This window comes from Trachemys scripta, chromosome 1 (genome assembly GCF_013100865.1).
Source record: "Trachemys scripta elegans isolate TJP31775 chromosome 1, CAS_Tse_1.0, whole genome shotgun sequence".
NCBI lineage: Eukaryota > Metazoa > Chordata > Testudines > Emydidae > Trachemys > Trachemys scripta.
This window is the reverse complement of record NC_048298.1, coordinates 303,903,577-303,919,710: the sequence shown is the minus strand read 5'-3', so window position 1 is coordinate 303,919,710 and position 16,134 is coordinate 303,903,577. Positions and strand designations below refer to the sequence as shown.

The 16,134-nt window shown below is 38.1% G+C and overlaps 1 protein-coding gene across 1 annotated transcript in view; it reads right to left on the bottom strand.

Annotated features, from left to right (window-relative positions):
- Positions 1-4,567: 4,567 nt before the first annotated feature.
- Positions 4,568-16,134, bottom strand: part of MTMR6 (myotubularin related protein 6) — a 33,585-nt gene continuing 22,018 nt past the window's right edge. Inside the window, exons 9-14 of the mRNA XM_034758736.1 lie at positions 11,492-11,617; positions 10,589-10,638; positions 8,732-8,932; positions 7,571-7,705; positions 7,358-7,484; positions 4,568-5,783 (exon numbers count right to left, since the gene is read on the bottom strand). Of these exons, the coding sequence (XP_034614627.1) occupies positions 5,523-5,783; positions 7,358-7,484; positions 7,571-7,705; positions 8,732-8,932; positions 10,589-10,638; positions 11,492-11,617 (900 nt within the window). The 3' untranslated portion in view covers positions 4,568-5,522. The remainder of the gene's footprint in view (positions 5,784-7,357; positions 7,485-7,570; positions 7,706-8,731; positions 8,933-10,588; positions 10,639-11,491; positions 11,618-16,134) is intronic.

Sequence of the window (16,134 nt, the reverse complement as noted above, 5' to 3'; positions counted from 1 at the left end):
CTGACAGCAAGATTTCAGAAAATACTACACTATTTTGAATGCTGCCACCACCAGAACATACCAAAAGATTTAAGTCATTTTCTACCTGAAGCTAGTAGGTGAAAAAAACAGCTCCATATAGACTTGGAATATAAAGTACTCAACCTCAAGGATGCCTGATGTGCTCTGGGGTCCAATCTGGACTTCCAACCCATTCTCCTCCATCCCTGGGCTACAGGTTGTGGTGGATATTTAAGTAGTGGCGTCCCTTGCTCACATTTCAAGTAAGGTCCCAGCATTTTCCTGCTCTCTATGTAGCTGGGGGCATAACAAGTGCCCTGGTCAAGCCTCTTTACTTAGGTCTGGTCTATACACAAAAGTGTCATGGATTTGCCTGAAGTGGTGATTTAACAGAACTGGTGCAACTCTATGTGTAGATTGTATTTGAAAGGGAAAACTACAAAGATAAAGCCAGGCTTAAGCATGTTAAAATGTCCAAACAGTTTGCATTAGTGCAACTGTGCGTTTAGACAAGGCATTAAGAGTGCTAGAGTGCATAACTGCAGTGCTTCTGTGACCTTGTGCCAAGCCCCCAAGTACTGGGATGCCCACTGTGCTTGAATGATACACAAATACCAAGCACTGCAGTAAGTTATGCTTTGGGCAGCACTCTCCTCCCTTCTTTCCTAGTCATATTATGGTCACGGTGGGATTCTGCAAAATGCCAGGATCCAGCCCTGAAAGCTGGAATAAAGTACAAAGGAGATCACACTTGGTCCATGGTCTTCCATTTGTGCAGATCTGAATGGACTGCATAGAAGATCCTTAAAGCCCTGAGCACAAAACCTGAATAAGCACTCAGATCGTCACCGAGCTTTAGACAAGTTAGCATTAGAGTGAGCAACTATCCACTTTGAAAATAAGAATCTGAATAATTTAATAGAAACCCCATGGGTTTATCTTCCATGAGTAGCTCTACTGCCTATGCTATCCTTGTTCTGTGGAGTGAGGCCTTCAGCATCCATTAGGGCCAGCCCCATACGTTCCACAAGCATTCACTTAAAAAAAAATATATATCCCAAAACTACATGGAATTTCTTCAGATTATTTATGGCACTTTTCATAAGAGGATAGTGGATAAGCCTTGGTGTCCTGGCCTCATTCCCTCTCTTGATAAGACAGCTGTGGGGTCTTTTGTTAAGTCCATAATGGATGCGCAGTTGTTAGAATGTACCAGTGTCAGACTAATGAGTTATCTCAGAGCTTTACAGATGTGTGTACCACTGTGAGAGTGTGATTATAAAGGCCTTTGAAAACTGCTACAGAAAGGATACATAATAGCCATTTCTTACAATTACTTTCTACTATACATTATCCTGTGCAGTTAAAGCAGTAGCTTATCTTCTGCTTTAATTTTAGTCTTTCATCTGAAACAGTCATTTACATTAGGATGACTGTTCTATGGAAAATACAGGGATGGACAGCTTGGTGGAAGGTCTGCTTTTGCGTATTTTATTTTGTAAATGGACATGCTAGACTTCAGGCTGTTTCCCCCCTAAATTTAGGTCACTAGGAATTGGACGTGTGTGGAAAATGCACAAGCTCAGCTCAGTGTTGCTTAATTTCTTAGTATGCTGATTTGGCAGTTGTCCTACAAAACAGAACAGTTGGATATTTAAAATGGTAATAAAAAGGACAGCGCCACTATAACTAACTTCCACCCCCATAAACCAAGCTCTTTTCTTCCACCCAAGGCCACTTTAAAATTAAACCCAGTGTCTCGTGACAGAAAGCATTTCCTTCACAGATTTTCAAAGTGGAATTTCTGAGTAACAAAAAAGGACACTACAGTTGAGTCACACTCAGTTTATCTATCATTATTCTACACAGCCAAAGTATGACACCCTCCTTCTCCCCCCCCCCAAAAAAAAAAATCACACTCCACTTCTTAGAAGATCTAAAATCCTTATTAACAACTTCCCAAATTGGAACACAGCTTTGACAGACTCCAGCTGCAGTTGCTCCATGACAGATGAAGCAGGACCTGCCAGATCATCCTTACAGTACCTGGGACAAGTTAAAAGTGTGCATGCTGAATTGGTCTATGCACCAACCCACAGGACCAGAGACCAAAAAAGGAGAGATCCAGGGCTCTCTATACTGAGCATTTCCTGTTGGAGCAGCATTTCTACTAGCAACAGAAAGGCCCACCCTCTTGAATACTGTAAGACAGTAGAATTAAAATCCTTTCCCTTGCTCCTCCTGGAAAACTTCTGTTACAGCTCTTCATACCACCAGTTCCCTTAATTACTTCTCTAACCTTCCTGAAGGACACTGCATGGCCCCACCAGGCTAACTGGCTAGCTCATGGGAATAGTGCCAAAGTTTATGCTGGAGCTTACTTTGCCATGTTCTGTTTACTTCATCACAGGTCCCATGTGCTTTGGCATAAATCTACGTGGTGAGAGGAAGTAGAGACAACTGCCTCCCTCCATGGGCTTCTTCAACTGGTGACTCTGGAGGCTGAGCTGGCGGGCTTTCAAAAGGGCTATCTGGGCTGAGCAAAAAGCTTCTGTACAAAACAGCCTAATAAAATTCTATTCATCTACTCATTTGAGAAGAGTAATTTTTGTTTTGAACAGGAAAGTAAAAGATCATGTCTTCACCAAGAGAGTAGTCAAGCACATTTTGTGCTTGAGCATGTAATTTTTAATTATATTTCAAGGCTGACTTAAGATGCCTACCCCAAGATCTAAAATACAGTGGGACATACTGATTCCTTCTGCTCCAAAAGGCGCCCCTTCGACAACAAAAGGCCAAGAAGAATTGGTAACAGGTTGATTTTAGCATCACCAAAAGGAAACAGGTTTGCTCCATGACAGCCATATCAGTACACATGTATTTAAAGATCCTGACTAAAAAATATCATCCCACAATGTTTTCCAAAACAGAGGAGTTTAGTAAACTACAAACTTTAGAGTCTGTTATCTCTAAGCAATAACTATAGAAAGCAACATATGTGACACGCCACCATAAAAGCTGAAAGTAAAGACAAACAGTACAAAGTGATACACATACCCTGGTTATTTTCTAAGTCTTCGTTTTGTGACTGTAATGAGAAACAAGGTTAATACTAGAGATCTGTAATGGGAAACTACAAGTCTGAGATGACATAGCAAGTGGGGCTGGCCAGTAAGGCACAAAGCCTTCCTTTGCACATTGGTATCTTACAGGTTTGCAGCCAACAAATTCAACCAATGGTTGAAATGGAAAAAAATGTGCAGTCTTACTGTTTATATAGAAGGATGTTGTTTTCCCCTTTTACTGAAAAGTGATGGACAACAGGAAGGTGTTTGAGTGATAAAAAGCTTCTGACAAACATTCATTTACACACCAAGTTTTGTTTTGTAATGGGGTGAGTGAAATGAGCAGCTCATTTATACTCTGGCTAGATGCAGGCAGACACGGTCATATTTTTCTAGACAGCTTTGCCAATGCAATTTGATCATGACCTGCATTGCTCTTGTTATTACAGTCCTGGATCTCATTTGGGGCAGAGAGAGACTGCCAATTTTGGCAAGCGGTGTGTGGTATGCTGGCAATTTTAATAAGAGAGACTTTAGGAATTAGGATGAGACTAAACTCATTTTCACTTATAGCCAAAAGGGATTTGAACCCAGAAGTACAAAGCCAGTGGCATTAACCTACTATACCACCTAGGGAGTTTAATACCTTGGCTTGTAACGTTTATACGTCTACTTAAGAGCTGGCACTCACATTTCTTCTACTACTGTTTTCAAACCTAATTCTCCTCCTGACCTGGGCAATAGAAACAATTGAGAAAGTGTTGCAAACAACAAGAGACCCTGGCAAAGCCTCTTAATTCAGTGGAAGTTAAGATGAAAGGCAATCTAGGGACACATTTTATTTTACCTCTGTGAGAAACACAGTACGTTCCTTCTTACCAAACCTTCCTGTTAACTAAAGTACAGTTATGTCCCAAGGCTTGTATTCTCTAGATGAAGCTGTTAAGTGGCTTTCCAAAGTAAGTGGCTTCAAAGGGACTGTGCTTCAAATGCCATGACCCTTTTAAAGCCAGCTGGTTTGTAAACCTGGCACTTTCTTCTGTGCTCCCTACTCATGGGCCACAGCAGTTTTTTGGCTCTCCCCCCACAAGCATCCAGAACTGACCATCTGCAGATTTAGGTAAGTGGGATTGTGTTGTCTTGTAAAGTTAGTCTCTTTAAAGGGGACTTTCACTAATAACTGAAACTTATTGAAATGAAAGACTAATTTAATACAAAAATACCTCGATTTCTCATGAGATACAGATTTCTTATGAGAGGATGGTCTAGATAATACTAAGTCCTGCCATGAGTGAAGGGGACTAGATGACCTCTCGAGATCCCTTCTAGTGCTATGTTGGAATTCTGTTAAAAATCAGCAATTTTGTTTGAAAACTATGCAAATCACTAAATGCTGCTCCTAGAACTTTCCCTTCTGCCACTGTAACCCGGAGAATCTTATGCAGTTGCCAACTCCATAGCAGGTCTAATAGCTAAACAGCCTGAAGAGAACATGACCATTGTTCAGTTATTAGCAATGTGCTAGTTTAATAAAACCTCTCCACATTTTTAAACCTTTGCACTGGTGCCCAAGTTACAAATCTTGCCACAATTCAACATTTTAAAAACTGTACACATGAATCAGTTTCAATTATGCTGTCAATCCATTAATCCTCTAGGTTGACAAAAGTTGGCCAATCTATTATCATTTTAAACAACAAAGGAATAGGAAACATAAGAATAATATTCAGCGTAAGATTTAACATTCTTATAGCTTCATTTGCTGATAGCATCACTGTTTAGGCTTTTTTACATTTCCTAAATCTGATCCCATTTTAAGGAGCAAGAACAATTCAAGCAAATACAAATGTAAACAAGAGTCATGTTACAGGCTGCAATAGTCAAGGACAAGAAGGCAATTGATTTGACAAATTTAAGGCCAGCTATTTATAGTTTGAAGTATACTGTACTTTTTCATGGCACTTAAAACACCAAAAGTTAGCAGTGAGAGTCAAAATTAAATAGGAGTATACATATTTATACTGTATGCTATATATACACATAACTTGTTTCTAAAATAGAACGTTTGTCAAGTTTTTCCTGCCCAGCTAAAATTGGCTCTGAAAGCCCATTTGTGTTTGGCTTCCATGCACACATCTTAAAGTAATGTCACTGTTTTACTCACTCTAGAGCAAACTGTGACTTGTTAAATCCAAAACAGACCACTCCTTAATTGGTTAAGTCACTAAGGATCATTAAATGCCCCAACGTTTTTTTCTTAAATACAGCTAAATTCAATTATTTCTCAAGAGAACAGCAAACACTTTCGTTAACAATTAGCATGCTGTTCTATTCTACAGTAACAAAGCTCACTATTATACAAATCAGATTTTGGTCATGCAGCAATAGACCATCCTCACAATAATCTGTCTTGTATTTCAGTCAGTCTAGAAAAAAGAAGCACTGTTCAATGTTTCACTAACAGGTCATCCTTGCCACTCCATACTCCAAGCTGACAACAGCAGGCTCAGCTTTTGACAACTCCTCCATGTATTCACTGTAGCGATTGTCTGCTGTGTTGCTGCCCTCTATAGTCCGAATGGAGTCATTCATCGGTAACAGAGGCTGCTCCTTCTTAAAGCTTGGAGAAGTTTTAAGTGCTGGTGAAGCAGGATGGACAGACTGCAATGGTTCCTTAGTGAGGAGTTCTTCTGGTTGCCTGTTTCTTTGTTTCATTTTCTGAAATATAACAGGATCTATTAAAATTATTGTTCCTAGTACCCATCATTACCTGGGATAAAAATAAAAATTAAAAGCCAAGCTAATTAGACGACTTTCAACACACTTGTCCAAAGCCTCGTCCTGACTGGTTGGTTTGGCTTTTTGAGCAGTATCATAACAGTATACCAACTCCCAGCTACGCAGAGTGGAATTTTCAAAGTCGCTAGAGACACCGATTGTGTAAAAATCCTGCTAAATGTATAACAAAAACTATAACAAACCAACCATTTCTCAACATTCAACCCAAGAATCTGGCCACATAAGGAAGCCAAAACACTCCCTTTCAAAGCAGAGTATAATAAATTAAAATGAGTCAAGATTCAGTTGCGAATTTCCATGCAACTGTGGATAATTACTAAAAAAAACAATCAAGATGTTAGGACATATAAAATATTTGAGATTATGGCTTAGAATATCAAGATTTTAGATTAAATTACAGGCTTTAAAGAGGAGGTTTTCAGATTACTTAATCTGGATCTGTGACATTATGACAGGATTATCCTAACAATCCTTATATTAAAAAGCTTTGCTTCCCAAAGTATCATACACAGGAGGAGAGAAACTTCAATTTGGCATTCCAAGATTTTTTGCTACAAATAGCAACACTGATTTGTTCCTTTGAGAACTTTGGATGGTTAATGACATTTTAATTTCAAGTTTTCAGCATCTTAATTGATCACTATAAAAAAAGTTTAGTAAAATATAACTTAAGAATCAATCAACTCTAAATCCTGCTTCACAAGTTTGTACTAGAATAAGTGACAATACTTAGCTACAATAGACTTGCCAAATACCAATTTAAAGGGCTGCACAAAAAGCGCCTGGTGGTGGTCACACAGTGGGCATGTTGTGGCCTGTGGTAGGCTGACCCATTTCCAGTTGGATCTATTCTAGTCCTTACAAATCCCAGCCATATTTTGAAGAGACATCTTTCCAGAGACATCCTCCCCCCCATCCCAACTCCCTGATCTTCAGGTTACTGTAATGGTGGAACTAAAGAAGAAAAGGACCAACAAAAGGCAGCAATTGAGCATGAGTTAGATTACCCAGTTGGAAGATCAGGAGAGAATGATGGAGAGAGGAGGGAGGAAAGGCGCCTGTGTCATATTAACAATGACTCAGGTAATTAAAAAATTTCTGTCTCCTTGGTAGATATTATAGAGAAAGGATGCACAATTGTAAGGATGGGTGATTAGTCACACAGTATATATCTATCTGGGAGAGAATTTAACCAGTATTAAATGAACTGCTCTTCTGGTGTGAAGCTTTTCCTGCTAACAAAGGACAATGCATAGTACAACAGGACAGAATGATTTCAGTTTAAGAGCAAAATGTTTGGAGCCTATGTAATCTTGTATGACTACCCAATGCCAGACACACAACAAAATCAATGCAAACTAAACTTTACTTTAAAAAAGCTACACATAATAAGTGCTGTGTCATATAATAAGGCTATAAGTTTCATTGTTGTAAGATTATGAAAATGAACTTAGATCTCAGAGTAAGTTTATTTCATACTTTACAATACTCACAGCTTCCAGTTCTTTAAAGTCTTTCTCCAGTTGTTTATTTTGTTCACTCATGGTCATGATGAGATTAAATACAGATTGCCTGGGGTGCATAGTTCGGTCAAACTGATGGTACATATTTATCCAAAACCTGTGTGTACCAAAACATAAAACTGTTTTAACAAGCTAGTCTAACAATAGAAGTGAAGCAAATATAATGTACTTAATGAAACTTACTTAAAATTGAAGGACGCTGTGTTAGGCTCCAAGAGGACAAGTTTCTGAGAAAAATCTCGATTGTATAGAGGATTAAGATACTTCTTTTGTTCATCCAGAAGGAATGGCCATAAGGAATAAGTTTTCTCTTTCAATCTTAAGGTAAGCAGAAATGAAAGTCAAGACACTGGGTGAAAAGTAGTAATATTAGCTCTCAGTCTTACAGTTCACCTCAGTCAAAACAACAAATCCAAACTAGACTGTTGCCTTTCACCTCCACAATTACCCGAAATGCAGTCATGAATTTAGAATGAGACAGACTATCCAGTTCTTCTATCTGTCCATCTCATGAATTTATAAAACTCCCTTTCACCCGGGTGGCCAAGCACCAAATATTCTTGGGATAATGGAATTTCTGAAACAGTTCTCACACCACCAACTACTTTGAGAACATTTAACTTATTATATACAATATAGGTAATAAATCTGAGTGATTATTTTAGCCACCACCATATTCTTTATGAGATTTATAGTAACAAAATGTATCATTACAGGGTGTAATCTTCCCCCCTTTTAAAAGAAGGCTTAATATAAGGCTCCTTGGACCTCTCTCCAGGCCTTTTGTCATACATCTTGAACTCAATAACACCTATACCTCAGTTTTAGCCATATCCCAGGAATAAACAAAAATACTAATTTTATTATTGGGTTTAGAGCTAAATAGTGCTTTAGGAAACAATGCTTTGCATAGTTGCAAGAAATGACTCTGAGGGGAAGAAAAACAAAAGAACTTGGGCACTTCAGATTACTGGACAAAATAGTACTAAATGTACAAGGAGGAATAATTCTGAAATAGAAGGAGAATGGGCTCTGACTTAAGTTTTTACCCCTCATTAACTTAAATCATTTTTGAAAAAAAATGCTGGGGGGTGGGAAGTCTAAAAATGCCTTGATTTTTTTCCTTTATGAAATATGGGTATATGTTTTTTCCTTTCAAAATTAGAAAGAGGGTCTTTCGTGTCAGACATGTGAGAATCATTGCTGCTTTCAAATGCAGTTCAGCTATTCTTTCCCCATTATAGATCATGTCGAGTTGCTTTTATTGAGAGTCCCAGCTGAAGATTTATACAAGTTCTTAGTTTACTGGAGTAAATGAAGAACATTTGCAATAAGTCAGCTTACTTTAGTTCCTCTCGTTCTTTTTGGCAGTTTCCAAGGAAGTTTCCAAATTGGCATGAATGGACGTGTTCATGGATCTGAAGGAGAAAAGCTTCACTGTATTCAAAGGCTTGTGGAAACTGCTCTGTGAGATGCCACACACCTTCTAAAAACTGAGTGAACACTGGAGAGATTTCCTTTGGGTCACCATCCAATTGACCACATCTACAAAAAATTCCACAAAGACATCAGGGAAATCCAGAAATTGTTTTAAAATGTGAATAAGCTTTAAAAAAAACAAAAAACACTGACAAAATCTTCTGCATTTATTTTGACTGGACAATCAGGAAATAAATATGTACCTTATTGAAATGAATGTAAGACCTGTAGGGCAACTCCACCCCAGATAAGTCATGATGTGGAAGGACACTCCAGGACAAAACACCATGTTTCATGGACTTACCTGGCTAGAATAGCAGAGCCACAAAAGAGACAATTTTGTTTTCAATTTTTAATTTAATTAACGGGCTCAGTTTACACAGCTCAAGAGTAAATGGCCTGGTTTTAGAGGAAAAATGGTGTCAAATTTGGCTTCTAAATCCATGTTGAGATAATACTTCCTTTTCATCCTGAGTTTTCAGCATCACATTATGGACATACAATTATATTTGTAGTGAATAATATACAACAGAAGGCTAGTTAAGTAGCTCTTTAACATCTGGTATTGTGATAGGCCTCAGTACTGCACATTCAAAATCTACCAACTTGAAATAATTGGTAGTCTCCCCACTGTCTTTGTCAGAGCAGATAGGGTATGCCTGCATTGCATCTAGGAGTGAGAATCCCAGTCCAGGTCCAGTGACTTCTGCAAGTGGGGCCTGTGCTAGTATGCTAAAAATAGCTATGTAGATGGTGCTCTGACATTGTGGCTTGGGCTCTGAAGCCTGGGGGTAGGTGGGGGGCTTCAGAGCATGAGCTTCAGCCCAAGCCACAACGTCAAAGCACCACCTATTCAGCTATATTTAGTGTGCTAGCACAGGCCCCGCTAGCACAAGTCAGTGGACCTCGGTTGGGAGGCTCACTCCCAGATGCAGTGTAGCCATACCACAGGTTTACTACGTGAACTACCACAGCTAGCAGGACTTTGCTCCAAAACACCAAGAATAAAAAAAGACCAAAAAGAATTGGGAATTTACAGAACCGATAATAAATTATTAAATGTATATGGAGCTTATCAACCGAACATCTGACAGTTAACAGCAATCATTTAAGTGGTATTTTCAAATTCATTAATGTATTTTTCAAGAAAAAAAAATACATTGTAACAAACTCATCAGCTTCCTTAGCCTACAGCACAACTCAATTTCATATATTCTGAATGGCTGAAGAAAAGTGATGAATCAGTGCTGCAGTCTCTAAACACACACATGCAGCTCCAAGCCATCAAGCTCAATGAGTTAGATCCCCAATTACTGCAGGATTCACAGTTCTAGGGCAACAAAAGTGAGGCTCAGACACCACAGTGATGGACACCCATAGGAGCCTCACTTGCTAACTTTTATCAGTTTTCTCTATTGTCAGCCAATTCTTGGTAGCCCTGAAGTTTATATTTGTGATATGGAAACAATTATCCCATGGCCATTTGAATAAGCAGCAGGTAACAAAACACACAGCCTGTTGCAGAGCTGGCTTACTCAGAGTCACAGAATCCTAGCAACACTGCAGCAGTAGTTAATATAAGTATTAGGGGTTCCATAAAATATTGATGCAGAATACTGAGTCCTGTTTAGTAGCATATTTACAACTCAATTGACTGTGTGATACCTTTGCACTAACGGGCAAATCTGTAAAATTCTACTTTAGTTGAAAAATGTTGTCTACCTGTCAGAAAATTTGTGTCCAAAAGAGATCCAGTCCTTCTCTATCAAAACCTAGAAGAGAGAGGCATCAAATGTAAAGAAATTATGAACTTCTAGATCTGTGCATTTATCCTGCTAGATGATCTAGCTATAGGTTTTGTTTTGATTTAAATGTATTCACTGTGTGTTACTGCACTTTACACCACTTTGCATTTCTTTTGGTTTCTTGGCATAGTCTTCAATACCTTCAAGGACCCTCTCAAAGGACAGCTGAACTAATACATCTGTAACAACTCTGAAAACTTTGTTTACATTTTTTAAAAAAAGTTTTATTGTTAATCATTATAATGGCTATGTTAAACCAACTGCACTTTTTAAGAGTAAAAAAGAGCCTCATTAATTCACATAAATGACTGGGAAACAGACTGTTAATAGCTGATGTTTGCAAATTAGTGAGTAGGTGAACAAAAACGCAAGATGAATGTATTACCATATGTAATTCATCACCAGTAGTTTTAATTTATAATACATAACAGTATCAGAGTAAAATGTAATTTAGTACATTTGTAATAATAAAATCTTGGTAACGTTAGGAATGTAGGGACTGCCCCACCAGATCAGACTGGCATCCTGCCTGCTAGTGGCCAATACCAAGTACTTCAGATAGTTCAATACATAATTACTTTAAATACACACTTTGCTGCTCACTGACTGTTTTGATTAAGGGTATAGAGCTCTCCTTTAGAAATACATTAAACTATATAGAAAAGAACTGCAAGATTTCTGTGCATCAATCTTTTTTTTTGTTGGTTTTTTTTGTTTTACAAAATACATTGGTTTATGCTGTTACACTGCATGCTTAGGACTCTTAGATTTAGCATGTGAGAACAAAAAGAACCATCTAGTTATCCGAGTAGATGCTTACCATGAAGCCTCTGATTGTTCTATAATGCGAATCCAACAAGAGAGATCCAAGGGAACAAACTTGGGAAGTCCTGTCCCAGCCATCAGAGCAATGAACTAGCACAGTCGCATTTTCCACTGCTACTGCCTGTAAAGTGGAAAACAAAGTCTAGTAATGTGTGTTCCAAAAAGAGGTAGGTTCCTAGCATAGCCCATATTTAATGGCAGCACTTGAAACTCATCTGGCAATACACACAGAAATTATTGTATGTGTGAAAATGTGCTGCAGTCAATTAAAGCTGGGATCTCCCCTTTGCAATGCTATAATGCTCCCCATAAAGATCACAAGATCCAGTTTCCTGCTTGCCCACTGAAGAGGCAAGAACTACTAAGGTGGCTTCTCATTTTATTTTCTACCTTCCACCACTTCCAAGAAGTTAAAGTACCCAGAAGCATCTACAATCTCCATGGACTGCTAGGAAAAAGCCTGACTACACATCCCAGAAATCCAAAGCAAATAAGGACTACTTGGCGCTTTTTTTTTTTTTTTTTTTTTTTTTTAATCCTCAGTCTACTCCACCCCTCAAGAATATGGAAGCATGTAGAGCAAGTAGCTTGGACTCAGGGATTGACTACACTACAAGTTATGTCAGTATAACTTATGTTGCTCACCCCCCCGAGTGATGCAAGTTACACCAACATAACTGCCAGTGTGGACAGTGCTATGTCAATGGGAAACGTTCTCCTGCTGCCATAACTACCACGTCTCGCGGAGGTGGTTTTATTATGCCAACAGGACAGCTCTCTTCCATTGGCATAGACTGTCTTCACCAAAGGCGCTACAGCTGCACCCCTGTAACACTTCTAGTGTAGTCTAGCCCTCAAATAGGAATTTATGCCTCATTCATCTAATCATTTGCAGGTCACATTTAAGAGATGTGCCAGCATTCTAACCTCTAAATCGCCTCAAGCACTACTTCAGCTAGGAGAAAGTTTTGAGGCAAGAATTAGTGCTTCACAAAATACAAAGTATTTTCTACTTTTTATGAGCCTCATGTATATGTGATTGTGCCAGATTCACGTGCACTGAGACATGTTTTTCCCCAGAGCTCTATCAGCAGTATCCCACAGTATAAATATAGGTTTCCAACATGCCAAAAAAAGTACACACATAGTGAATTCATCCATAGATGAAGTCATGCATGTTAGATTTAGCAGATAAGAGACAAAACAGCATACGTAAAGAGTGCCTCAAGGTGACAAAGGTTGCAAGGCGTAAACACCTCAGAAAAACACCAGGTACGTTAAGAGCCCCAACACACTGACATCCCTACTTACAGGTTGATACCCCTCTTAAAATGTGACCTGCAAATATTTAGATGCAAAGAGAATGGCGTACATACAGATTTGTTCTAATGAACAAGGGCACTCAGTATACAACCACTTTCAACCTAACCTTTCCCTGCCCACTAATTCAGGTCCCCTGAAGTCACAATCAGCTATCTACTTCAGTGTCACCCTAACACATGTTGTTCTGTGACAAAGTTATCACAGAACATCACTTGTAGCAGCCTATGAATGAGTCAGGGTTTTAATCAGGGTGGATAGAAATCAATTTTTTTTAAATAAAAAAAATATCGAATTTTTTTATTTAAATCAATTTTTTGATAAAATACTTTGAGGAAAACACCTAAGATATCTTTGATCTATAATGTTTCTTAATTAAAGCTATCTCCTCATGGAATAGGGATTATAAATTCTATTTCTATAGTATGAGACAATATATTCATGTAATGTTTAAGAAATGTTCTGTAAATGAATTTCAATAGTTCATGGATTAGGGGCCCAATCTTATGGGGTTCCAGGGGCTTCTGTATAGATTATTTAGGTTAATCTTTCTATCTACCCAATGGGACTCAGTACTCAGTCTAGAAGATACCATCAGAGATGCTTAGTTTTGCAGTTCTCAAACTGTGGATTTGTGTCTCCAGAGATAACATGCTTGTTATCAGCAAAAATGTATTTAAATAAATAATATATAGAGGTGAAAAATAAAACATCAACTCTATTGTCCCTCTGCAAATCTGTGTACACAGAGTCAATCCCTTACCTCTCTCTAAAAGTGCAAAGTTTCAAAAAATTCAATGAATAGAAAATTGTTGGGGGCAGAATAGATCTGAACAAGGAAAAGAAGTCTGGAGATAAATGTGAGAAAGGAGGAACAGGCAGTAGAAACAAAAGTGAAACTGTTTGAGCAGCATATTCCAGAAGTCTTGAAGTCTTTCTGAGTGTAGCCTTCATAGATTTGAGATCTACCATACCATTCTCTCACTAGAAGGAAAAACCTATAATGGCAGCAGGCCGTAAGAGAGACCCACTTTGGGAATATTTTAATGAAGTTCCTCTACCTGTGGGTAAGACAGGCATGCGTGCAAAATGCAAACAGTGCAACAAAGAAATGCAAGGCCTGGTTGCCCGAATGAAATATCATGAGACGTGTTCCCTCTTAGGAGGAAGCTGCATTGAAGATGATGAAAGGAACATGTCTGAACATGCAGGATCTTCAGGTTGGTAAACTTCTTTATTTCATACTTCATTCTTAAGGACTGCCTGTCTTCCTTCTGGACTATTCTTGAATTCTCATGTTTGAGCAAAAAATATAGTTGTTACTCTATGGTACTATCATTTTAGATGCAGTTGTGATAAAAAATAAATAGCTGAAATAGGCAGATCTTCCTTTTACAATTTCACCTTTAAAGTAGTACTGTCAGTAAATGCAATGAGTAATACTAAATGAGCAGTATGTAATAATTAAATAACTGCGTTGACTTATTTTGTTTAGGAGAATCCATCCTCAACATACAGGATTCTGAAGACTATCCACCTTCAAGCTCATCATCATTTTCTATAATTCAGAGTTATCTGCCAATGATAGTGTTTCAGTCACATCATGTATGTTACATAACCACAGTATATCACCTGTAGCAAAAAGAAAAAAAATCTCCATCATCCAGAAACAACCATAGAGAAGTTTGTGGTAAGAACCAGCAGATTAGAGGTAACTGATGAAAAAATTACGTGGTTTGTTTATGCAACAAACTCTCCTTTCCGTATGATTGAGAACCCACACTTCATTAACATGGTTCAGTCATTAAGACCAGGATACAGTCCACCCAACAGAGCAGATGTCGCAAGCAAATTGCTGGATAAAGTGTATGAAAGAGAAATTGAGCAGTGTGCAAAACGTCTACAGCGTGAAATTGTTAACCTGAGTCTTGATGGGTGAAGCAATGTCCACAATGATCCTGTTGTATGTGCCTGTGTGACAACAGAGGAAGGGAATGTCTTCCTTACAGAAACAATTGATACATCAGGAAATGCACACACAGCAGAATACTTACAATACTTATCCAAGATAAGAAGAAATTTAGAAGAGAGTCCCAAGCTAATAACGTACGGATGCAGCGTTCATTTGATGCACCTCCTAAGCCAAAGACTTCAGTGTTCCAGAAAGAAAGGCTAATGTTGTTGAAATTGCAAAGTACTTCCGTAACAATCACTTTGCAGCAGCTGCTCTGAAAGAAGTGGGAGGAACCAAGCTAACTCTCCCACAAGACGTGTGATGGAACTCAGTAGGGTGCTGTTTTGAGCACTATATCAAGAACTGGCCTAATCTGATGACAGTTTGTGAACAAAATGTGAAAAAATAGATGGCACTGTCACAGCCAAAGTTCTCTTAAGCCCAATGTTGAGAAATGTTGAACACATACTGAGTACCCTGAAGCCTATTTCTGTAGCCTTGAACAAAATGCAGAGAAATAGCTGCTTTATTGCTGATGCTGTTGAAATTTGGAAGGAACTGAATGAGATCTTAAAAAAAGAAATATGCAATGACAGTTAACTTACAAGCATTAAAAAAAACAAATGGGACAAGCACTATCTCCAGCTTATTTTCTTGCAAATATTCTCAATACATTGTATCAGGGTCAAACCTTAATTGCTGAAGAAGAGGAGTTGGCTATGACATGGACATCCAGCAATCATCCCTCCATAATGCCAACTATAATAAACTTCAGAGCTAAGGGTGAACCATTCAAGAAATACGTTTGCTGATGATGTTTTAAAGAAAAGGCATACCAGTGAACTGGGGGAAGTCATTTAAGCACTTGGATTCAGAGACTGTTGAAGTGATAATCTCACTTTTAACAGCAGTAGCTTCTTCTGCCGGTGTAGAAAGAATATTTTCTTCCTTTGAACTAATTCATTCCAAATTGAGAAATCATTTGGGACCCAGGAAAGCTTGTTTTTCTTTTCCAGATTATGAACAGACAGGAAAATGAAGGTGAAGACGACTGAGTTAGCTGCAGAAGCGAATATCAAGTTTCTCATGTTGGCCTAGCTGACATAGTCGATTTTTTTTTTCAAATATTTCATTTAACTATTTTAGTTAAAAACAATTTTAACAAAAACAAACCAGATTTTAAAAAATTTGAATGTTTAACTAAATGCAAAAATTCATATGCTTGTTTTGTTAAAATATTATATGTTTGCTGTTGAAGAAAAAAATCCAGAATACATAACGTTGTTGTTTTAGTTAAATAAAACAATTTAAAATGTCTGTCTGGTGATGTTCTCCTCCTAATACAGCATGGCAAGAAAATCCAC